Here is a 25,829-nt window from a genome sequence, read left to right as displayed (position 1 = left end):
AAGACACCAGAAGTTGTAACAAGAAGCAAACAATCAAGTTCAAGTTCAAGAATTCAAGCTTAAGCTCAAGAGCGAACAACAAATCAAGATTCAAAGAGTACGAGTTCAAATCAAAGTTCGTGCCAGTTGAATTAAATATCATCGTTCGTGTCAACAAACATATATTCAAGCTCAAACTCAAAGGCTTTGAATCATTTACTATTGGAAAGAAGAACAAGATAAATCATATAGATTGTAACAATCAAATTATTTGAAATAAAATACTATAATTGTTGCAATATTTTTTGGTCTCGATTATCTTCTTAAACGCAAATTTACTGTCTACAGTTATACTAACTCAACAAAGGAAGAAATGTTATGTTATCGGAAACAAAATAAAATAAAAGACGCGTGCACATGAAGAATGCGTCGGTAGCCTCATAAAAGTAATGCAATTCAAACACCAACTAATGTTTCTTAAGCAATAAGCAACTTCAGCCACAAGAGATCACAAACAGAGAAAATATAAAATTAAGATATTTGTATATTTCCATTATTTCACGCTAGACCTTTATTAATGTTAATGTCAAACAAGGAACGATTTTCTATATACAAATGTATTTTAGGATTAAAAGTACAACATTTGAGTAATTTAAAATAGTGCATGTATATATTTGATCATTATTTCTTTAATTTATTTGATTATTATAACAAATAATCGTAAGGAGACAAATTTATCAATCTTTTGTGCTTTGACACACATCTTTTTTTTTTTTGGTTTTAGGGCGCAGTGGTTTAATGGAGCAAAGTGGCAGGGTTTTGGAGTACTGCCATTTTTATCTCTCTCTGTTCTCCTCTTTGTGTTTTTCGCTCTCTGATCGAACCACTGATAAAAGCTAAGCTCGTTGAGAAAAATACCCTGGTATTCTGCTTTCTGCTCACACCGAACAAACCATGGCTTACGTCGAGAGAGGTAAAATTAACCTCCCTTTTGTTCCGATAATTTCATCCTTAGTTCCCTCAGTTTCTTTATTATTTTGTGCCCATTTACTTGTTGATTGGAATTGCTAGGGATTTCTGTCCCCCTTTTTCTTTTTGGTTTCCTTGGAGGTATCTTACAAATTCAAATTTTCCCTTACTTCAAGTAAGTAATTTTTATTTTGCTAAGTTCTTCTGAATTCTTGAGGTAAAACAAAATTTGGGGTTGTAATTAATTGCATAGTTTTTGTTTTATCCTGTTCTTGATATTGTTGTAATGGAAAGGGTAATTTGCTTAATTCTGTTGAATTTAGGATGTTCTTGTTCAATTGAGTCTTTTTAGATCCAAATTCAAATTCTTCTAATGCTTGTTGCCGTAGAACTTTTATCCAACGTTAATTAGCTACTCTTTGAGTTATAAATTTTGGCATTCAGTTATCTGGCCTGGACCCTGGAGTATTCCACCCCGCGCCCACGAAATGGAAAATAACGTGAAAAATCATATTGTTTGATACTGGTGTTATGATTTGGTAAACCCTAGTGAATACCAAATTGCATTTCACCATTCTGGAAATGATTAGTAGCTACTTGGAATGCTAAACTTTGTGATTCAAATTTGTATGGTTCTGTTTTACAATTTATCAGTGCCTTTTGTCCCTACAGTGAATGAACTCAAGGAAACCATGATTCTAATAATTTTCTTATTAATTTTACTATTTTAAGTTTTCCAAATTCTCTAACTTGAGAAATGATTAAGAAATAAGGTTTCTTAATGGGTATGTTATATTATTTAAAGAGACCTATCAGTGCAAATTTTGGTTTAGATCTATTATTAAGTTGTGACTCGTTCCCATTCCATGAACCGAAGCAATCTAATAGTGGTACGTGGAGGTACATTCTTAGAGTAAACTTCATAAGGTCATAGTAGAAGCGCCATAGATAATTGTAACTTGTTAGGTAATGCATAGAGAGATAGATGTCTCAAAGTTTTGGAAATGGAATTGTTTGAAATATTGACTTTTGTATAATTTTTATTTCCACTTCTACTTTAGGATAAGTAGGTCCAAGATAGAATACACTTTCATATAGCCCCCATCAAAAGAAAGGCTAAATAAGATTAAATGGGGTTGTGGTGTCTCAATGAAGACAATTCAGATATATAAGTTTAGTCTACTAGGAGAATGACATGGTAGATGAGTATGAATCACATACAATTAAAGCAGATTGATGAAATGAATAAGTGTTGGAAGAGTGTTGTGCAGTAGGAAGATACTTGATAGAGTGAAAGGCAAGTTTTATAGAAACAAATGTTAGCCTAGTGTCCCTAGCTGTAGTACTAGTGTTACCCTTGTGTTCCCTATTTTTAGATTGACTAATTTCTATGTACGTGCGTTGCATGTATATCCCTTGTCAATTTGATTTAAATTTTCTATAACAATGATAAATTTACTTGCATGTAGACCTATTAAATTTGAAAGAATTGAATATTGTTCAGACCTTCAAACATGGGAAATTAACTTAAATTAATTAGATATTTGTTGCTTTCACTCTATATTTCTAAATTATTTTTTAATTATGGAATGTCATGCTACAAAATGTGTTTCTTTTCTTTTTCTCCATTAATAATAAAGTTTCGAAGCAATTTGAAAAAAGAGGTCTTATGAAGCAAGAAATAGTCATATATTGGTGGTCGTTATTAGCGGATCAAGTTTTGTTTGTTTGACTAATGTTACCGGGTTTCTGTTACCTTCTTTTAGTTCAACCTTTATGCATGACAAAATTGAAACTTAAAGAGTTTAGATGTGAAGTTGTCTTATAGTTACGAAGATCTTTGAATGCATGATCCTAGATGGAATTAATCGCAAATTTGGTTTGCTTCGGAATACATACTCATCGTGACCCAAAGCTCCCCTCTAATGTCTCAGAGATCTTTGGCATTCATGCATATTACTCACAGTCAAGTCAACCATGATAGTCACTTTATTAACTTTCAAATAAACTTGTATTTGGGAACCTTATGTCTCTATGATTATCTTAGTATCTATGGGTCGAGAGAAGACCATCTAAAGCAAATATGAGATGTCATGATTATCCGAATAATTCTAATATCTCGTATTCGAATACTTTGAGAAGTCCCAAACATCTCCAAGAAACAGTGTTTGTCCCTAATTATTGACCAAGTCAATAATAAATTTATCATAATTAGAGAAAACTAAAGGAGATTATAAGAGAAGTTGGAGAAGTCACCCAGTGAAATCTCACATTAAAGGTAATGATAGAGAATTTATCCTTGAAGAAATATGTATCATCAACCCACTGTTTCAATTACATCAAGTATCACGAATTAGGATAATGATAGTGCGATATTAATTCAATTGTCACGTTATATAAATAAGGAGTCTATTATCTAATAATGGCGAAAATATTCCTCCATTTGTATGCATTTTTTTTTTCAATTTCACGAATCAAATAGGTAAAGAAAAGGTAAAATTAAATATCCAAAAAGAAAATTATTAACAAAAGTGATGATGCACATCAACGCCTAGTATTAATAAAATAAAAGGCAAATTCTCTGCTTGACTGGAAATATTTAAAGTAGAAGAAGATCTCTAAAAGTTAATCAGTTTTGAAAGATTTAACTTGTTCATCAATATTGTGCCTTTGTTATCACATCTTCATTGACCTTCAAGATTCTTAAAAGACAAAGTACTTGCAAAGCAAATCAAATATTATCATTAGACTTTACTCTTAGAGGAAGTTCATCAATTTAACCATACAAAAAAATTATAGATTGCATCCAACATGTTAAAGAAAAATAAATTTCCTATAATAAGTATTTTGCATGTAGAAGCACATATAAAAGACTCCTACTATGAGCTGAAATCATGCATTTTGATATCTTCAAAATTAGACTCCTATTATGAGCACAAACAATACAGGAACATTGATTATCTTCAAATTGAAGCTTGGTATCCGTAGGACTCCTTAGCTGAAATAAAAACTGCAATCACTTTCTGATCGATTGCGAAGTCTATCCTATATGGACCTATTAAAGTAAAATTTAGTTAATTTCAAAATCATGAATATTAACTAGGAAGAGGGTTTGGATGTTACTTATCTTTCAAAATAAATAATTTAGCTTTTAAAGGGTATAAAAAAATAATATTCGCACTTTTATAATAATATAGATATTGATAAGTTGGTATAGATAGAGATTTGATAAATCTTACAATAAAACAAAACTTGAGAAACATTGCAACTTGATTCCTTATTGCTCAATACTTTTTTCTTACGTGATAAATACGTGCCTTCTCCAAAACTAATTCTTATTTCATTCATACGGTTAAATCCGTATTCTATCACAACTCTGTCTCCTAACGTGTTGTATTTCCAATTGTGTCATTTTCTTATTTACTTGTAGTAAAAACTAATATAAATAATTAAGGGTATAAAAGTCGTTTAATATTTTAAGTATATTTTGGTCGTTCAACATTTAGCGTTGAACATTCGTGATTTTATAATAATATAGATATAGGCTCTCCTTTTTCTAAATGGCATTGGACAATATAATACATTCTCAAATTAAATTAATAGTAGGACAATATAATACGTTTTTAAATTAAATTTGTAATAGGAATGTTTTAAGAAGTATATCCTAAAGGTAATAGGATTACATGGCTAAACATATTAGGATTATACTAATAAGATTCCTAAAGTTAATCATGTAGTATTTCTAACATGTATTATGTTCTAAAACTAATAAGATTTCAAGGTTAATGTCTAGAATTTCGGTTATGTCCTTTATTATGAGTTATTATGCTTAATATTAAAATGTAATTTTTTTAAACCAACATTATATTCATGCTTTTATAACAATATAGATAGATATTTTTTACCTGAGGTTCTCTATGTCATAAATGCTGTGATTTTGTTGTATTTAGTCGAGGGTTTTTCGGAAACAAATTGTATATACTGGTTATGTTGTTGTTGTAGCACTTCCATAGGTCCACTTCCTCTTTCACGTTAAGCTTCCTTTTCTCCCGCCCTTCATCGCTTCCACTTCAATTTCTCAAAATTCATACCCTCAACTTATGATTTATTCAACATTCCGTTTATCCAATTCGGAATAGTAAAAAAGTCCATTTAATTTTGTTGAATTTCTATAGCTATTATTTCAAGAAACCACAACTGCAAATCCAAGAAAACTTCAAAGGTAGACGCTTCACATAGAGCAGAGCCTTTTGTTAAATAAATCTTGGAGAAAATTAATATAAAGAATGAAACTTTGATCTCAAATCAGCGCCCCCTTCATCCCTTTTTGTGCTATCTTTTTCTCCCCTATTCATACTCTTGTCTGTATTAGTAATATTAGGGTTTAGTTTTCAAATTTCCCTTATGGATGTTCATGTTATGATCTTATACATTTTTTGTTTGTAACTTTTGCTTTTCAATTGTTGCAGGTAATTAATTACATCTCAAATTGCAAGACTCAAGTGTGTGAAGCCAGCGTTGTACACAACAGCTTTATTTAAAGGTTCTTAAGGCAGGAAAAGAATAATGTAAGTTAGTACTTTTTCCTATACCCATTTTTTCATCTCTTTCTCTATTTGTAGTAGTCCACGAAAAATTGATGCCATTTTTTAGTTTTCTTTTAGGGAGGGGTTGGTTCATGTGACCTCTATGCATATGTTTGACAAAATACCTTTCTCATAGTTGTAGTGATAACAACATCACATTTCAGTTTTTCTTTTATTGCAACAAGTTTATAGAAATTCTGGAACTATAACTTTTTTTTATAACCTCTGTAACTATAATATTTTACTTGTTGCTTGGTTTGTGCTGAGTTATGGTTATTTTCTTCAGGGGTGCTGTTAAACTGCAACTTCCGTTGCCTAAAAATGTTGATGGAGTGACCCTGGATCCAAACCCTGATTGGAGCTTTGATGCTTTACTGGTCGAGCTCAACTCGATAGAGAAGAAGCTCAATGGATCATCGAAATTTCCAATACCTTTTACCAAAGCAGAATCTCGGTATGCTATTTTAATAAGGTTTCTTAGTGAAATCACATCAAGTATTTTAGTTCCATTTGGATAGTAAATTTTCTGTGTTATTGTCTAATCTGTCTTTACTCAGAGAACTCTTGGCTTCAAAGAATAATTCCCGGAGAGGCTTTATTATGCAAGTGTCTGATGACGACATGGAGGATTTGGAAAGAGACACTAAGGATGAAGTTGGTGATCATTTTGTTATGGGGGGGAAACGTTTTGCTTGTGATGAAATCTATCTGAGGTAAGTACTCAACAATTGCAAACATTATAGAGTGTAAGAATGAGAGGAGGCCTATTAGAATAGAGAAACAAGCTGTGAAATATGTTGCTACGAATGCCCTTCCCATGTTAAACAAGCTCATAATTGCTTGGCTCTATAGTTGTTTAAGGCATTACATTTTTATAGCATTTACTTATTGAGCCAAGAGTTAGGACATCCTTAGCATAAGGAGGATAGGTGTATGTGTTGGGGGGGGGGGGGGGAGCACTTAATATTACCGCATAAAGGTTTTTTCCAGGTGCATCATAAAGTTATTCCTATGGTTCCTTAAACTCATGGACTTCATGTAGTACAGCAAGTTATAAGCCAGCGCTTTGCAAGTGTCTTTTATTAATAATAGACTTCCGTTTCATTCTTGATTAATACTTAGTGCAGCATTTCTCATGTTGTTTCAGTGATAGCGACCACTCTGAAGAAGGCCTGGGCATTGAACTGCAACATGATCTAATGGATAAAGTGGGATTAGTAAAAAGTGCTTTATCTGAATTAGCTCATGAGCACCAGCTTACTATTGCGGTTTGTAACTTCACTTATGTGCTTCCTTAACTTTCTCTGTCCATGTCCACGCCTTGCTTCACTTAGGAATAGAAAAGAAGGGATGAATATATTAAACCGAATCTCTTTCTCTTATTACCTTACAACAGGAGGAAATGAGAGATCAACTATCATCACTTGAAGCTGAGTTAATGGATGAAAATGAGAAGCTTGCCTCCACACTTGAACGGGTTGAGAGAAATATTGAAGCTCAAAGGGAAATGAACAGAAAATTTGACATGCAGTACCAACGTAAAATGTAAGGCGTATTACTCTGATTTTGTGAAAAAAAACTTGCTTTTACATTGTTTGCATGTTCCTACAGTTTAATTTTAGTAAAAATATACTTTTGACTTCAATTGTATTACTGTAGTGCAGAAGCACTTGATGATCACCTAACTGCTGTACAAAGGGATCACGAACACAGATCCCAAATTGAAGAAAGGAGAATAAGAGATGATGCAGCTCGTGAAGAAGCCAAGAGGAAAGAAAAAGCTCTTCATGAAGAAAAAGCCCGGCAAGAAATGATCAGAGCAGAAGCCAAGGTATGTGTTTTACTCCTATCGAGAGAGATGCACAATTTGATATGCTCATTGGAAATTCTCTCATATGCTTAGTAGAAAAGTTTCTTCAAGGAGAAAAAAGTTTAGAAAGCTATATTTATCCAATTGCATTTCTGGTCGCCTGCCGTTTTGTGATTTTAGAGATTTTACAAAGTTAGCTATTTGTGAGAATCATCATCAAACGTGGAAGTAATTGTGCTTGTGTTAGTTTACTAACTTAATATTTATTGAAACTGTTTTTTTTTCCTGTGGCATACTTCTGCCAGTGCTAATGCTCACATTCCCTGGTTCTAGCATCCCTGGCTTTCCTCTGAAATCCAGCTATCTATTTGTCTCCCCTCATGCTGCATCTATTACCAAATTGTTTGTGATTGAATTTTTTCCTTGTGGGTAATAATAAGTTTTATTCCATCAGGTGCAGGCTAGGCTGGAAGCTGAAAGAGTTGAAAAGGAAAAAGCCGCAGCTCTGGAAGCTGAGAGGAAAGTAGCAAAAGAAACTGCAGCTGCTGTGGAGAAGAAGGCATCTGAGTCATTGATGAATGCTCCTTCGGAGGCTAACAAGGTTCTTAAGGAAGTCACTAGTCATAAACATTCAGTAGGTATGTCTCATTGTAATCTTAGTGAGGGAGTGGAAATGGAGATTTGACCTTCCTCCTCGTTTTCTTTTTATATATTAGGCATTTCATTTCAAATAATATTAACTTAACATAAAATGCTCTGTGCATGTCCCTTTGGGGACATCCGATAAAATTAGAATGACACAGAAGATTAGCATGATAGCCCCTGTGCAAGGTTGACAAGCGCAAATCGAGAAATGGTCATGATTTTTTTAACTACCTTACCTTATCAAAAAATGCTCTGTGCATAGTCTAAGAGGAAAAACCCTAATCGTTCCTTTAAGTATAAGCCATAAGGGTAGATTTGTTTTGATCATAAACAATCCTTTATCTTTGTAAAAAGTTAGCACTTTTGATCCAGGGCTAGATTGCAAGCTATTCACTGACGGAAAAGATAACAAAATTTAAAAGTTGGGAACTAGGCCTTTGGAAAAGAGACAAACTCTGAAGATAAAACTCTCTCCAAGAAATATTCCTAAGAAATATACTTATGAAAATATTCTTACCTAGGATTATCTGGGTCTACTGTTCACAGCCATGCTTTTGACATCCTCCATTGGGGGATGTCGGGTGGTAAAAAAACATAGTGGTTTTAGAGGTGAACTTGGGGAATGGAGTCTTGAGAACTACGTAAATATTAAGCGGGTGACTGATCAGTATATATGCGTCTGATGAACCATCGGATTTTTACAAGTCACCTTCAAAGTTGTGAAACTTCTTTGTAGCCAAGGACCATGCAATTGCAGTGTACCGGTTTATGCGAACCAATGAGGAAGTGCATGATGAAGCGGAGATGAAACTTGATTTGATATAGAACTAGTGTTGTTGCTATTTTTCGTCAACAAGTCTAATAAATCTGTTCCAAAGGAGAAACATGGAAATCATTTCACTAATGTTGCCTTTCTCATCTGTTTTCTCATCTTTTTGAGTAAAATGTCAATCTTTATTCTGGATTAATGTTCTGTAATTGCTACTGCAGACTGAATAATAGCCAGTTTGGCCAAGGTTCTTTTGGGCCAAAAGTGCCTTTTCCCCAAAGTTAAGGTGTTTGACCAAGCTTTAGAAGGAAAAAGTTCTTTTGACTAGAAGTTGAAGCAGTTTTTGAGAAACAGAAAAAATAGCTTCTCCCCGAAAGCACTTTCAAGAAAAATACACTTAGAAACACTTTTTAGAAGCTTGGCCAAACACTAATTGCGGCTCAAAAGTGCTTTTCAAATTAAGTAGCCAAACACGAACTGCTGCTCACCAAAACTACTTTTGAGAAAAACACTTCTCAAAATAAGCTGATTTAAGAAGCTTGGCCAAACAGGCTATAAAACGAATTTCCGTTAGTTTCTTAGGTTGAGTAAAGCATAAAGGTATCCAAAAAAAAGAAAATATTCTTACCAGTAACCCAATCATTTGACTAGTAAATATGTTCCTGTCTTCATCTCTATGCCAAATATATCTGTTCACGGTCTTCTTTCTTCAAACAGAAGTTCTCCGGTGATGACAGTCAATGTCATCACCAGGCTCCCACAGACTCCTTTCTTGAAAATTTACCTCCTACTAGTTTTTCTCCCTTTCTACCATTCAATTATCCAAGAAGCTAAAAATGGCCGCACAGAAAGAGAGAGGAGGGGGGGGGGGGGCTGCTGAGATTAGTATGGACAGACTAACCAATCGGAAACAGAAGAATAATCGAGAAAGACTTAGGTGAAGGATGAGAAAAAGTAAAACATTGATTCTCTTTTTGATTGGTTAACACTAATTGGCAGCAAAGTACTGCAAACTATTTACAAGGAATAGCCACATTACATATTGTGTAATGAGCTCAAGAAGTCAATCATGGCTGTTGTTCATTAGCACTTGCCATATTACACCAAAAGAACAGTAAAGAAATGCATTTATATACTTAATACTAATTACAGATTCTTTTTTTTCCTTTAAAATATTCTAGTGGTCCTTTCCTTCCAAATGATCCTCCAGATGACTGAAGGCAGTGAGTTCCAGTGCTCAGCTTATCCTTTTTCAGACCTTCTGAATACCGGTTGTGCAGTAGCTCTATGGTTGTCTTAGGCATTGTCCACCTGATCCCTACTATGTTAAGAATGATATGCCAGATCTGCATGGTGAATGAGCAATTAATGGAAAGGTGGTTAACATCCTCATTTTGTCTCTCGCACAATGGGTACCTACTGCATATATGAAGTCCTCTTTTCTGGAGATTCTCGTGAGTTAGGCATCCACATAATTTGCTAGTTTGATAACTTCGTCAATTGGTAAGCGAATTTCCGTAAGCTAATACTTGTGGCTTCTTTCTGTTCCATTAGTGTTGTCTCTTTTCCCATTAGTTCCATTAGTCCCATTAATATTTTTTAGCCCTAGGTGATATCTTTTCTGTTAGTGAATAGTCTTGAGACTAACCTGGACTAAAGGTGCTCACTAATTACAAAGATAAAGGAGTGTTCATGCTCAATGAAATATATAAAAGACCAAGTTAGAGCTACCCCTATATTTAAAGGACTATTCTGGTCTTTTTCTCCATAGTCTAAATATAAAAATTTATTGTCAAAACTTTACTACTTTTTATAAAGTCAACTGGATGATATCCTTTTATCAAATAGTGTATGATACGCCAATCTCCAAGTGGCAAGATGAAACATTTAGATGTTGTTTTTCTTTCTATTTCTAATGCTTGTAAATATATGCATAGATTTCAAGTTTGCAATTTTGGATATAGCAGGAAATACAATCAGGGTGTCAGAAAATGCTCAAAAGCTGGAGGAGAAAAGATTGAAGATTTACAATGAAATAGCTTCACAAAATGAAGCACTGGGATCGTGTTCTAACAAGGTAACCTTGCAAAACAATATTTGAAATTTCATTGCAGATTTATCAGACTATTATGCTTCTTGCTGCATAAAGTAAAGTGTTCCTTGCAGAGGCTCGGGAGTGAGGGTTCCTAAACAGTTACTCCCTTTATCCTAATTTATGTGACATTCTTCCATTTGGATATCCCAAATGTTTGACACCATTTTATTAATACTGTTATTCTATTTTACTTGCACAGTTGCTAGAGTTAAAAGCCATTGGAACTATATAATTGATGTGTTTTTGCTATATCAGACTAATTTTTCAACAACTGTTTTTATATTTTTCTTTCACCACTACTAATACATTAACAAAAAGTCAAATTAACATAAACTCCATGGTCGGTGAAGTAGTCTCACATTTCATGTGACAGAGGAAGTAATAACTTTTAAGGTTAACTCTTTCCCTACTAACATAATTATTTACCCATCCAATTGTGTTTTGGGAGTTGTTGGTCCAAGTTCTTGGAACTGCTTACATTTAACTATGCGATCCTTGCATGTTTGAAAAAGTTATTGAGACATTTTGGTAAGTTCATCTGAGTCTTCTTTTAGCTGAAATAAACAACAAAAACAACTATGTCTCAATCCCAACCAAGTTGAGGTTGGCTATATGAATCCGCGCTGACCATGTTTCTCCATTTAAGCTCAACTCATGTCATCATCATACCAAATAAAAATAAAAGTGAAAAATAAGTTAAGTACATTTAAACAGTAGTAATAATAATGATATTAAGATTTCTTTATATTTTTACTGGCTTTCTTTTGAAAAGATAAGGTAATTTATATATAAACAAGCACAAAAGATGTGCTGCAACAGATGAACAGTATTTACATAAGCAAAAACAGCAAAAGTATGCCCCTTCTAATCCTTTAGGGCTTCTGACATTTGTAGGACTGATTCTGTATCATTTACATTCTCCATTCTACACCTTGTGCAATACATCTGGATTTTATCCTAATGATAAAATTAGCAGTCTTCAAAGCATCTTCTATTCCTTTCGGTCCAAATAATCCAGCAAATACAAGGTATCGTATTACACCATCTAAGTTTGCCATTACTAAGCCCAATTATGTTCCAGCAGCGAAGCAAATCAGTTGTTGAACTAGGCATTACCCACTGCAGACCAATTATGTTCATAAAAGCTGCCACAGTTGGACAGTAACTTGGCCATGCAAAGACAAATGACGACTACTCTAGAGTTGTTTCCCGCATAGGAAGCATTTACTGCATAGAGCCAACCCTCTTTTTTGTAAATTCTCGCAAGACAGACAAGCTTCTTTGCTCACTATCCAGGTAAAGCAAGCTACCTTGAGAGGGGCTTTTGTATTCCAGATTTGCTTCCAAGAAGACACAGTAAACATTCTTTACTGTTGTGATGCCATCTCTGAATCAGTAAGCTGTTTGAATGTGCTTAAGTGGTTGTAAAATTTTGTAGCCTTATCGATCTCCCAGTCTACTGAAGGCTCATTTCCAATCCACATATCCTTCCAGAAGGATATCCTCATCCCATTGCCCACCTTGAACCCTATTCTAGACGTGAAACAAGACCAGTGAGCTCTAATTATTCTTCAAATTGAGACTCTATATGCAGCTTTTACATCTATGGTGCATCATTGATTCTCAACTCCATTTTTTTTCTTAATCACACAACTCAAAGGGCATCAACCTCCGAGTTACATCTCCATAGCCACTTCATCAACAATCTTCTATTGTGTTTTCTGAGGTTTTTAATCCTCAGTCCACCATTTTCCTTAGCCTCGATAGGTTCCATTTCACTAAATTAAATATCCTCTGTTCTTTATTACCTTGCCAAATAAAGTTCCTGTGTAGCTTGTCAATTCTTTTCTCAACCTTAGTAGGCAAAGAGAAAAGAGACATCACATATGTTGAGCCCAGCACACTGATAACTAGTACCAATCTTCCTCCTTTGATAAATACTGCTTCTTCTAGCTTACTAGCCTTCTTTCACATTTCTCCTAGACCGCTTCCTATATGCTATTAGCTCTATGCTTGGCCCCTAAAGGCAATGCTTAATAGACAGTTGGCCGAGTGCCAACCTGACGTCCTAAAGTTCCAGTAGATCTGCTGCAATTTGTGATGACATTAACTGGATATGAAAAGCTTATTCTCCGGTTAACATGAAGACCATAAATTGCTTCAAAATATTCAAGTTTGAGCCGCAGATGCCTAAGTTGCTCAATCTCCGCATCAGACAACACCATAGTATCATCAGCATACAATAAATGTGAGATTTCCATGGCATTTTGGCTACTATATTGACTCTGAATCCTCTTATCCCTCCATTCACATATGTAACAGATAGCATTTACTAAAATATTCCTTCACCAGTAAAAATAAGAAAGGAGAAAGAGGATCTCCTTGTCGTAAACCTCTTTGAGCTGCAAAAAAAAAAAACCCACTGGTTTCCGATTAACAAGGACGGAATATCTAACTGTACTGATGCAAAAGGAAATCCAGTTGATCCATCTTCTACCAAATCCCAAATCCTCAAGTATGTTCATCAGAAAGTTCCAATTAACATATCATCAGCTTTCTCGATGTCTAACTTGCAAACAATACACTGTTTGTTGCTTTTCTGTCTAGAATCTAAACATTCATTAGCAATGAGAGCCGCGTCCATGATTTTCCTTCCTCTTATAAAAGCTTATGTCTCAAATCCCTCAACTCGACAACAATATTTTTTACTGGCATAGAAATCTATGATAAGGTCAAAATACTCCTAGAAAAGCAATAGGTCCAAAATCAACGTATTAACAAGACTAAAACTTGTTCCCAAGTAGTAGATTTCACTTATATGGATCTGTTTCTTCATTGTGCCTATCTTTAGCCAAGTCTTGATTGATTCCAGGTAATTGTAGGTCTTTCAAGATAACTTCCTTCCATGTGATTTTAGGCTATCTCGTCCTCTTTTTAACACCTTCACTCCAGATAGTTTCACACCTATGGACCGCTGCATCTGTAGGTCGACGAAGGACATCAACATACCATCTCAAGTGATCTTCTCTCATTTTATCCTAAATGCGTGTTACTTGCACCTTCTGGCTAATATGGTAATTTTTTAATAAAAGAAAAAGAAATAGTTGCTTGTTTAGTTGGAATGTCATCAGATGCATTTTGAATTATTATATTCCATCTTAGCGTACAGAGCTTTAGTCCAGAGTTCTATTTGAGATCCTAAGGATGTTAATTTGGGTTTAGTAATTTCTGATATTTTATAAACTACTACTACTACTACTCCACAATCCGGATTTGGGGTACTTCTGATATTCTGTAGTTTAACACAAATTCTTTCTTAACAGGCTTACCGAAAATATGAAATGGAAATAGCCAGGCGAATCAGAACTATCACTGGTACAAAAGAAAATGTCAGGTACCTGGATGCTCATCTCTTAGATTGTTAGCCCTATCTCCTGTAGCTTGAATGATTTTTCTTGTTGAAACCATTTTCTACCTCCCATATTTAAGTCACGTATTTGGTTGCTTTGACCTATATTTTTGAACCACTTTTGGGAATAAACTTCATGAGGTGCAAGAACTATATTGCTGTTTGATACATGTATGTTACTTTTCCTTGTGCAGAGTGAAAGCAGATGAATTAATTAAGCTAATCAGTGATTCAACATGTCCACAATCCATCAGCATTGCGATGTTTGCACAGAAGGTAAAATCCTGAAGTACTTCAACTGGGATTTTTTCTTTCGGTGTCTCTTATGATGTCATTGTTTTTACTTCTTTCTCTTTTTCCTTTTCTCTTTCGAGAGGGGCACAGGACGGGGGCGGATCTTGGGGGTTTGGGGTTTGCATATGTTTATGCTTGTAGAAAATTGTGGGTTCTTGATGCAGCAATTGATTAGTGTGTATTGAATATATTCTACTATTTGAGCTTTGCCCAAACATATAAGGATATTTACTGTGATTATGGTTTTCAATTTTATAGGTTGTGTCCCTGTGTGTGAACCCTACAGGAAGCTTTAACAGTGCCGTCTATGCGTATGGTCGTGTAATTGTCCTTGTTACTTCAAAGGTAATTGTGATATTGTTCTGGTCCTCTTGCTATTATAGGTCAATATTAGTTCTTGTTGTCTTATAATCAGGAGATCAACGTCAATAGCTGAAAAGAAAGCAGTTAAAGCATTTTTGTTCCTTCACTAATCAGTAAAAAGCCAATATGCTTTCATCTAAACCTAGTCATGCTCAGTCCCAGATTGAGTGTCACGTTTTGACTTCACATTAAGGGTGCTTGTTTCTTATACCAAACTTTCTAACCTAAACTTGTTCTCCAGAACCAAAACAAATTGGGGTCTCAAATTGTCAGGCTAGCCCCTCCGCTGCCAGTAAAGTGGCTGGTTAAGTACTGGTTACATCTCCACTTTACACTTTAGACTCCCGCTTTCTTTTTTCTTCAACAAAATATTTGTTGTTTCTCTTCAACCAAATCTTTTAATTTTCACCCATTTGAAGGCCTAAAAAATTGCTTAGGGATTTAGTGATACTTTTACCAAAAGCCATATCCAAACACAAACCCGAAACTAAATTTCCTAAAACCACCAAAAATAAAATTGTTTTCTATCCAAACGCAATATCCAGACCTGAGGCCAAAAGGTGATTTGCTGGAAAAAATGGGGGATACCTTCGAATTTAAAGTAGATGTCAGGAATTTCTGACGAAGGGAAATCTAGAGGTTGTATTGATAGCGCGAGAAGGGCTCTAGGATTGTTAAACAACATAAAAAGGTTTAATTTAGGACTGGAGACTTTAGTGTTTGAAAAGGGATCATGAATATGGATCAGAAAGTACTAACTAATGTAGATTACCATCCTTACATATTGGTTTGCTTTTCATCACAGGTCCCTCTTACCATGGATGTTCTCATAGGCGAGTTGAATAAAGTTTGCATTTACGCAGTTCCTAAGTACATTATTTACTCAGAGGTACTTCTTGTTTACCTTAGTATTACCTGTTTGGCATCTACACATCTCATTGTTGTCTTTTGTGGAATTCTTTTTGCTTGATTGTCTTGGAGCATGCTATTTCTTCAATTAAGTGGTGAGAAAAGAACTTGTCGCAGACATTAGTTAACCTTCTTCACCCCATGATTCACATCGTACTATGCTACCTCCACGAAAATTAACTTTGATGTGTTCTTTCACTTCAGGCAGCATTTCAGACAAAAGAAGCTTATTACAAAGCTATTGGCTATGCAGAGGAAGATGGGAAGATAGAAAGTACTGATAGTTATGTGGATCGCTTAAGTGCATACATGAAATTATATGGTGCTCTTGTTCAGGTCAGTTGCTTAGACATTTGTTACTTTTATCTTCAAGAATCCTTAATGCTTGTGTTGCTGACACTATCGTCTATCTTACTCTTTTGGGAAGATAGTGGTTTTGGTCTCTGAGTTTTGCTTTATTCCGGTTTTAGTCCCTGCATTATTTGCATGATCATATCTGACCTTCAATTTAACAAATGTGCGATTTTGGTCCAATCACTCATTGAAACTAACAGAACATCAATTTGGGTTCAGTCGTTTCTCCATCAACCTGGCCATTCTTCCTCCTTCAGTTAGCACCAACATTAGCAGTTTCTATGCATTGATGATTTCAACTTGAAAATAAAGGGAATACCAAATATACATATAATCATCATAATTCGTGCCCATCATCTTTTTGAGTTGTGGTTTACTTCAACTTCTTGTTAGGTTCCCTTTAAAGCCTCCAAATAGAGATCCAATTCTCTTTGAGAATGTGTGTGCCCTTCAAAATGGAAATTATGTTGGCATTTCCACCTACATGATATTTGGAGCGGATCAGTGCTTAGTTGATACTCTAAGTTCAATAAGAAGCCATCACTAGTGTGATAAACCCATCTTCGTCACTCGCTATAAGGAACACAAAATTGAGCATGACGAATATAAGTTGGGGACTTTTGTATGCATGTCTGGTGTATCTTACTGGTTAACATTGATTGCGATTTGCGACGGGGTGCAACAAATGAAGCCCTAAGGGCTAAAGAGCTCCGTGAGAAGAAAATCCAGAATTTTGACTTTGAAGGGACTCAAGAGGTTGCATTGAAATCTGAAGGACTTTACCCTCAACTATAGAACATATCTCAACTACTTGTCTCTAATGTTCATTTTCTAGCTCAGAGCAGTGGAGTGGGATTAAAAGAGATCGCAATGGATCCCTCATGTTGATAAAGTCACCATTAGACATCAATACTGGAGACTTGTGCTTCATCCAAACAAGAGCCTTTCCAGGTGCAGAAGCAGCTTTCATGTTAGGTTGGGGAAGTAGATGTGGTGCTCTCCGACCCAGTAAAAGAGCTTTGTATGATAGAAAGTGCTGAATTTTATTCGAGGTTACAGAAGCAAAGCCCCTATCTCATCAGGTTATTCAAAATCCACCAGTTTGACAAAACAATATTTCAAATGGTTTGGCATTCAGTTCAGTATCTGAATCACTGTCCACAAACAGAACCAACTTCATCAGCAGAGCAGGAAACATTCTGGACAAGATGTCCTTTTTGCAATATTAGTTACCAGTGCTACAGGTTGTGAACCGAGCAGTACGCTGCCATAAATGATCAAAGCCATATGAATGTGCTTGCCCAAACTAATATTTGTTATTCCACATATAGGAATTTTGTTAAGGGAGTTCTTGGTGCAGAGCTCCTTTGGCCTGAGGTTTGATGGAGAAGTGACAAGAATCCCATACTAATATTTGTTAGTAGAATATGACATCCTGTTATATTTATTTGGTGATTGGACTAGAACTGCACATTTTGTTTAATTGGAGGTCAGATGTGCTCAGCCAAATAATACAACAACAACAACAAAAAAAAAAAAAAATTATAATCCCTCTAGTGTGGTCTGTGGAGGGGTAGTGTGTACGCAGACCTTACCCCTACCCTGGGTAGAGAGGCTGTTTCCGATAGACCCTCGGCTGCCTCGCTCCAAGAACTCCCCACCTTGCTCTTGGGGTGACTCGAACTCACAACCTCTTGGTTGGAAGTGGAGGGTGCTCACCACTAGAGCAACCCACTCTTGTCAGATAATAATACAAGGACAAAAATAAAATGACACGCTAATTCAGGGACCAAAATTGTTTTTTTTCCCTTCATTCCTATAGTAACTGATTTAGTAGTAAACTGCATTTTGTGGCAGACTGAAGTTGAAGGCTGCCAAAATTTGCATGGCCTCAGAGAAGGTTGGGCATGGATAGCCAGATTCTTAAATGTTCTCCCAGCAAATTTATATACTGCAGCTGCCTTGCAGGCTTTTCTTGAAGTAAGTTGAAGCTCTTTCTCAGTTCCTTTTATGTTAATGAAATGAGGTAGGAGTTAAAAGAAAATGTCTTGGTTACCTAGATGGCAGGTTTTGCTCTACACAAAAGATATAAGACACAATTCAGAAAGATGTTGGATATCATTGCTAAAGATTTTCTAACTGCATTGAAAGATCGAGGTGATGCAAAGTTGAACAAGGTGATTGTGAATATCCGAAACTATATAGAGTCAAATCAGTTCCTGAAGGAACCTGAAGGCTGGCGCCTCAGGAGTAACTTGGAATCACACAATTTCACTCCAGAGTCAGATCATCAACAGCAGTATGGTTACCAACAGAATAGATACTATCGCTAGTTCCGTACTGTAGAAAACTTTGGTCCCTTCTTTTACTGTATTCTTTTTCAAGTCCAATGATATCATTAAGAAGTTTTGTTCCCATAATTTGAATAATATGTTGCTCCTGTATCATTTGTATATCCTTAACGATTGTAAAAGGAAGTTGTGTACCTCTATTTCTACACATCGATTTTTCACTCCTTAGAATCTCAGGCCTGTAAGGGAAAACAAAGAATTATGAGTTGGTGGATGTAAGAGTTAACTTTAAGACTTTTATATAAAGTTTTACTAATAATCAGGCTCTTTGCATTTCCGACTTTTTTGTGGCAATTATTTTTCTTCATTCAGATTTTCATTTTGATGATTAAGCTATGTTAGTGATTCAATTCAATGCCAAATCCTGTAAACAACTTCATAACTTTGATGGTCTCATATATTAAGAAAAACAAAAAAGAATTTTTTTATTATATATCTTTTATTTTAATTTTGGCCCTCAAACATTTTTCAACTTGATGCATGTGGATATCCTTGTACATATTCTCTTTCCCCCCACCGGGTGTCAGGTATCCACATTGGGGATCGATATAACTCATGTTTATGCGCGATTGGCTGTTATTACCCTAATCGTTGCAAATTACTCATTTAACGGGTAATCAATGTAATAAATATTAATAACGGGAAGGAATTAAGTAGGGTAAGACAGTTACATATTATACCCTCATATAAATCCCTTTTACCATAACTTGTAGGGATATCACAAAATTATATTGTCAATTGCTTATATTTTATTCTCTGTTATTTAAAGATCTTATTTTCTCCTTTTGGAAGAAAGCTGCGATAATCAATAAATTTCATTTTCCTTATTTTCTCAATATTGTAATTTTATTATTTGCCAATCATCTATATTATATTAGGAAAAGTGAAGTAACATTGGTTATTAGAAACCCAAATTATTTTTTTATTTGATTTGCCACAAAAACTATTTTTTGGTTAAACAAATATACAAGCTTCTCTCATTATTTATTTATATTTATTACTTTACTTCTTTATCTTTACTTATATATAAGAGAGAATAAGCAGGCACGTGATGGTCAACATGCCCGCCTGGCGTAGGGGTATTGTTGGAATTACTGATTTTCCTTGCTGAGCTTTATTGCACCGTTGGAATAAAGACTTGACTTTTTGCTGAAAAATCAGCATTATTTCTTCTAATTCCCATTGTATCCTAGTACACGTAACAGATTGAAGGGCAAAGGTTCAAATATGCCCTTGTACTATATGAAATTGAGCACATTTGCTCTTCGTTAATATTTTAGCTCAAATATGTCCTTACCGTCACATAGTTAGTCCATATATGCCCTTAGAGGTACACAATTAGTCCATATATGTCCTTTCGAAACGGAATTCATCCAAACTAATTAGTTTTTTCGTTAATTGTATTAAAGTGTATTACAAATACTATTTTCTTTTTATTAGTACTTTTGTTTCTTTACCTTTCTCTTTTCTTTCTTCTTTTTTCTTTTCTTCTCTTTTTTTTTTCTTTTTCTTTCTCCCTTATCCGTTTCCTCCATTAATGATGCATTCTCCATTTTCGTCACCAATTTCACTTGACAAAACTCATAAATTCCAATTACCAAGAAAATTCTCCCATAAGGTAATCAAGTTCTAATTTCACTGGCCCTCTAAATAAACGAAATTAAATTGTTCCAAAAATTATGGTTTAAACTTTAAAATAATAAAAACATCTCAACCTTTAACAATACTCAAAAGACCAAAATATTTAAATTATTTCCAGAAAGATAATTTAATGATTAAAAGCCTAATGTTCAAGTTGTAGAGTTTATAAATTTGAGTTGTTAATCTTTTTTCATCTTTTTTCAGCTGGACATTTTTTATTTTTTTTAATTAACTATGTAAATTAGGGGTGTAAATTGAACGGGTTGGTTCGGTTTTTATCAAAACCAAACCAAACCAAACCAATTATATCGGTTTGGATTGTTCGGTTTTGTTAGTTTTTTCGGATTTTTTGTTACATAAATATTATTTCAATTTTATTTTGTTAAATTTTTTAGAACTAAATATATGTTCAGTAAAAATTAAAAAATTGACAAACATATGATCTATAAAAATATTCTTATGGGAGAATTGTTTTAATAATTAGAATTCATGAGTTTTGTCAAGTGAAATTGGCGACGAAAATGGAGAAGACATCAGTAATGGAGGAAATCGGATAAGGGGGAAAGAAAAAAGGAAAAAAAAGAGAAGAAAAGAAAAAAGAAGATAGAAAAGAGAAAGGTAAAGAAAAAAAAGTACTAATAAAAAGAAAATAGTATTTTGTAATACACTTTAATACAATTAACGAAAGAACTAATTAGTTTGGGTGGATTCCGTTTTGAAAAGGGCATATATGGGCCAACTGTGTAACTCTAAGGGCATATATGGACCAACTATGTGACGATAAGGGTAAATTTGAGCTAAAGTATTAACGAAAGACAAATGTGCTCAAATTCGTATAGTACAACGGCATATTTGAAATTTTTTCGCAGATTGAATTGCAGCAATTTTGTAAGTTTCATTTTGCCCCCACTTTTGCTTCTTTTTTTTTAAAAACATTTTTGTAAATCCAACTAATAGGACAACCTTGTTTCAAAGTCCAAAAAGGCATTACTATTGATGATGTCTGATGAAAGGACACATGCTCTCATAAATTCACACGTGTCTCTAGCTTATAGGAGTATCTTTTACTGACATGTGCTTTGAAATATTTTCTTCTCCAACGTAAACTTTAAAAAGTAGTTATACAGAAAAACTTCATTTCTTTATCCTTCATTGCAAATTAAATTTCATCCACCTTTAGTATACTCATTTGTAAAATCTTATACAAAAATTAATAGCAAGTTCGTTTTGGGTAAACAAGATAAGTTCATTCTATAAATTAAATTAAATTTTTTTATTTTCATTATATTGATCTAACTTTAGCATACCTATCTCTAAAATCATATATATAATGTAATTTTTGTTTTGGGTAAATACTTTTTGTTAGAGTAAAACATACTCAACTTGAAGTAAAAAACAAAAACAAGTACTATCCATTACTATTACAAATGGATAAATGAAGAAACAACTATACACTTTAATATGCTTTTCAGTTACTATGAAAATTGGAAAATAAAGGATCCTAATTGTGTTAATTATTACTATGGCAGAGGAATGACTCAAATTCCTTAATAAAAATACAAAATAAAAAAACAGAGAAAGCAAGAATCCCGCGTAATCATGAGTTTGCTCCATCATAGCTTAACTCTCACCACTGATAACCTCTCTTTATTTCACTTAATCTTCTTGAAGTTCAACGGTAACTTACTTTACCATCTAATTCACGACGTTGTCGAACCACTCAAAGCCTTAGATATCCCCACCAACTTCATTTTCGTCAACCGATAATTCCGCTCCTCTTAAATTAAAAATCATAATGTAAGATATTCTCTACACTAAGGCCAAATTAGAACTGCAGAAGACAAAGACACCAGATTTAATTTGTGTTAAGCTTCTTTTCTGGTGATGGGCGTTGCGATGCTATGGAGACTCTGGGCAACAAAAAACTCAGTCGAAACCCTAATTTTTCTTGTCAAAAAAGTTGATACAACATCAAGAACCGATGCATTTAAGATATTAATACAAAAGTGGTACAAAATTCACAAAGAAAACAAATTGAAATTTATATAATTGAGGAAAGAAGAAGTTCAAAGAGATAAACACTTACAGACTAGAGGCCCAAAATTAAGGGCAAGAGGAGCGATTAGAGACTGAATAGACATATTAAACCTAAATTTTTAATTAAAATATAGCCATTTTTTTTTAATATTCAAGACATATTAAAGAAAATGTAAAGAAAAATAATTACCTTAGAAAGATATACAAGAAATTGACAGTGAAGATAGTTGCAAGAGCTCCTTTAATAGAAGCAAAATATCTATAAAAACAGAGAAATAGACGGGGAAAAAAGAGAAGAACTTTAGAAGCAAAAAAATCACAGAGAAAACATAGAAGAGACGATATGTAATTTCTTATGTTATAAAAAAGGATCTTTGTATCATTCAACATAAGTTAAGCGAAAAATTTGCTCATGTTAATTAGCACAACGTGATCATAAAAGCAGACTCCTTTTAAAATTTGAATTTTAGGTAATAGTTGGGACCAACAAAATTATATTATTTTTCCTTTTCAGTTATTTTAGATGGTTTAAAATTAACTTTAGGATTCTTAAGCTAAATAGCCGTACATCCAACTGCTTAAGCTAAAAATGCCCATTAAATATATAATATATATATATATATATATATATATATATATATATATATATATATATATATATATATATATATAATATGAAACATGAACAATCATATATCATTAGTGTATGTATTGTGTATATCTGCTAAAAAAAATAATAACCGTCTATTTGTATGAAGATCCCAAAAATTGTAGTCTAATATTTAGCATATGTTTATTGGGCCGCACACAGTACGGGCCATCGGTTACTAGTATTATTAATAAGAGAGAACCATGAGGAGCTTCTGGTTCATGTAAATTTACGAACAAATTCATAAAAGTTTAGTTTATTACTGTTTTGCCCCTAGACTTGCTGCTCAGTTGACTGAAAAGCCAGTACTCCTATTTCCTATAATTTCGTATTATCACTATTTATATTCAGTAGCCAAAAAAGTGCATCAAAATTATATAATTTTTATATATAACATACAAATTATATATATATATATATATATATAAATAATATATAAAAAAAAATATATTTTTTCGACTATTATTTTAAGAGTAATATGCAATGCTATTTTTTCTATAATTTTCATGGTGTCCTGGTAATGGATAGAGTTGCAGTCCTTTTTGGAAGTCTAATTTTGCCCCTCCTTTGCACTTAATTACAATAAATGTACATATACACTTTCGTAAATCCCAGAGATACACGATCCTTCTTTCAATGCCTAAAAGGCTAAAAGGGAATCATAGTTGCTGATGTCACATGAAGTGACACATGCTTTCACAAATTTTCTAACGGAAAATGGCCAAAATACCGCTAACGTTATGGAAAATGACTCACAAATACCTCATTCCACCTTTTGGCCATTTAGACCGAATCGTTGTCGAAAAATCGAATTCCGACGACGACCATACCTGAAGGCACTTTACCGGCATTCTTTATTTCCTTTTCCGGCAACTTCCAGATTCTTGGCGACTAAGGAACTCCACAAGTTTGTTTCCTGGAAAATCCACATGGCCACAAACGAAAAATTTCGGCTTTTCACTATCCTTTCCGTTTCCACTCTGTTTTTAAGCTCAGAATTTGCTCTCCTTACTAACAAAACCAACAGGACAGGACATTGAGCTAGCGTACTGGTCTAGGGAGCACAAGTTCTATATGTTTTACATGAGCTTTGGGATTAAAAAACAGTGAAGATTGCAGTTGTAGTGAGGATGAAGAATCAGGGGTTTAAGGTTAAAAGAAACGGGTCAGTAGTAGGGCGGGTTTATAAATTGGGTGGGTATTAATTTAATTATGAGTTGTGGCAAATCATAATAGACCACGTGGCTGTTTTAAAGAGCCAAATTTGACCCAGATTTTGACCGTTAGTTTGAGGGGTGTCATGAGCCAAAAATAAAGGTCTGGGTATTTTTAAACCAAAAGGCGGAAAGAGGGTATTTGTGAGTCATTTTTCATACGTTAGGAATATTTTTGGGCATTTTTCCAATTTTTAATTGCCAGCTCCAACTTATTTGTCACGACTCACTTTCACCTATAGGTCGTGATGACGTCCAACATCAAAGATAGGCAAACTAACTAGTGAATTAAACACATGTTTCCTCTTTTCATAAATTTTCGAGTAATTAAACTCTTCTAACTTGTAAGATTTAAGGAAAATATAAAAGGTTCTGATTAAATAAAAATCAAGAAAATAATTCAAATCACAATTCTACTAGTGTGTGTGCCAAGACCTGGTGTCACAAGTATATGAACATCTAGTAGATTATACAAAAGAAATCCAAAATACTATCTGAACACAAAATAGACAAAAAACAAATACAAAGGGAGACTCTAGGTGCTGCAGAACGACTCATAAGAAGCAGCTCACCACTAGGCCTCGGGCTAGCGTGGGTGCGCACCGGGAAGGACTGCCTAAGGTTCCTATCTCAGATCCTGCACAAAAAGTACAGCAAGCGTAACATGAGTACATAAACAACGTGTACCCAGTAAGTATCAAGTCTAATCCCGAAGACGTAGTGACGAGAGGTCGACTTTGACACTCACTGTGGGTCAATAATATTATAATAGAAATATTTAAATAGACATGGTTTATGTAAATAACAATAATCTTCTTAACAAGCGGGAATAAATAATTCTTTAAAATTCAATAATTTTTAATTAATCATTTAGCTTCACAAGCTGCAATAGGATGTCAAGGTATCGTGTAATTATTATTATTAAGCACGATTTATGCCGAGGTCGTACGACCCGATCCAGAATGTCGTGTACACTACCGAGGGACGTGCGGCATGATCCATAGATGCATCTATACTGCCGAGGCGTTCAGCCCGCTCCACAAGAAAGGATGACATTTTCTTATGAACCTCCGGAATGAGAAGTTATTATAAGGCTAACACATAAGAATGTACAATTTCTATTAACACTCAAGTAATTTGCACAAAAATTCAAGTATGTAAAATTTCGGTCTTTTACTATTTCCTCTAACAATTTTCAATATAATTTCGGTACTTTAATTAAATAAAGGATGCAATTATTACATGTAATCCATGATCTGAGTCCTAAACTACCCGGACATAGCATAATTAGTAGCTACACATGGACTTTCATCACCTCATGCGTACGTAGCCCCCACAATTAGCAATAATTATTAATTTAAATTACCTATGGGGTAAATTTCCTCTTACAAGGTTAGACAAGAGACTTACTTGTCTCAAAGTTCACTTCATGATCACAACGTCGCGTTAAAGTCTCATTTCGGTGTCGAAAAATTCGAAACTAGCCAAATGTTATATAAAATAATCAATACATGCTTAACAATTCGAATTTAGAGTATTAGATTAATTACCCAACCCAAATTGATAAAATTCTTAAAATTCACCCCAGGCCCACGTGCCCGGATTCCGAAAAGTTTTGGAGGAAATCGTTACCCATAATCTCAAGAACCCAAATATATAATTTTCATCCCATTCCATAATCATTTTCATGGTTAAAATCTCATTTTTGTCAAAATCTAGGTTTTTCATCTAAACCCTTGATTTTCATAATTTACA

General features: G+C 34.2%; 1 protein-coding gene and 1 non-coding gene across 7 annotated transcripts; both read left to right on the top strand.

Moving 5' to 3' along the window:
• The first annotated feature begins 749 nt into the window (after window positions 1-749).
• On the top strand, window positions 750-18,810 carry LOC104119674 (mRNA export factor GLE1). 6 transcript variants are annotated; one of them, XM_033652404.2, is made up of 17 exons: window positions 751-952; window positions 1,051-1,123; window positions 5,418-5,516; window positions 5,821-5,988; window positions 6,092-6,247; window positions 6,682-6,802; window positions 6,931-7,079; window positions 7,194-7,365; window positions 7,799-7,982; window positions 10,723-10,835; window positions 14,177-14,247; window positions 14,457-14,538; window positions 14,815-14,901; window positions 15,725-15,808; window positions 16,033-16,164; window positions 18,040-18,162; window positions 18,243-18,810. In XM_033652404.2, coding segments are annotated over exons 3-17 (1,917 nt in total). In that variant the 5' UTR covers window positions 751-952; window positions 1,051-1,123; window positions 5,418-5,514; the 3' UTR covers window positions 18,516-18,810. The 6 variants fall into 6 exon arrangements, with proteins under 6 accessions (XP_033508297.1, XP_070035821.1, XP_033508295.1 ...); XM_009631246.4 differs by lacking the exon at window positions 1,051-1,123 and having other exon boundaries at window positions 10,726-10,835; XM_009631244.4 differs by lacking the exon at window positions 1,051-1,123.
• LOC117273280 (U6 spliceosomal RNA) lies at window positions 8,109-8,212 on the top strand. The gene has a single exon (XR_004503287.1). It is a non-coding gene; the product is annotated as a U6 spliceosomal RNA (small nuclear RNA).
• Window positions 18,811-25,829: the final 7,019 nt, after the last annotated feature.

This window comes from Nicotiana tomentosiformis, chromosome 7 (assembly GCF_000390325.3).
Source record: "Nicotiana tomentosiformis chromosome 7, ASM39032v3, whole genome shotgun sequence".
Lineage (NCBI taxonomy): Eukaryota > Viridiplantae > Streptophyta > Magnoliopsida > Solanales > Solanaceae > Nicotiana > Nicotiana tomentosiformis.
The sequence above is the reverse complement of the archived record's forward strand: the minus strand, read 5'-3'. Positions and strand labels throughout refer to the sequence as shown.

Bases quoted from the DNA above. Each gene is read 5' to 3' on its own strand.
- LOC104119674 (XM_009631244.4), top strand. The intron at 6,803-6,930 runs GTTTGTAACTTC...ACCTTACAACAG, and splicing joins AGCACCAGCTTACTATTGCG to GAGGAAATGAGAGATCAACT. The intron at 7,983-10,722 runs GTATGTCTCATT...TTTTGGATATAG, and splicing joins TAGTCATAAACATTCAGTAG to CAGGAAATACAATCAGGGTG.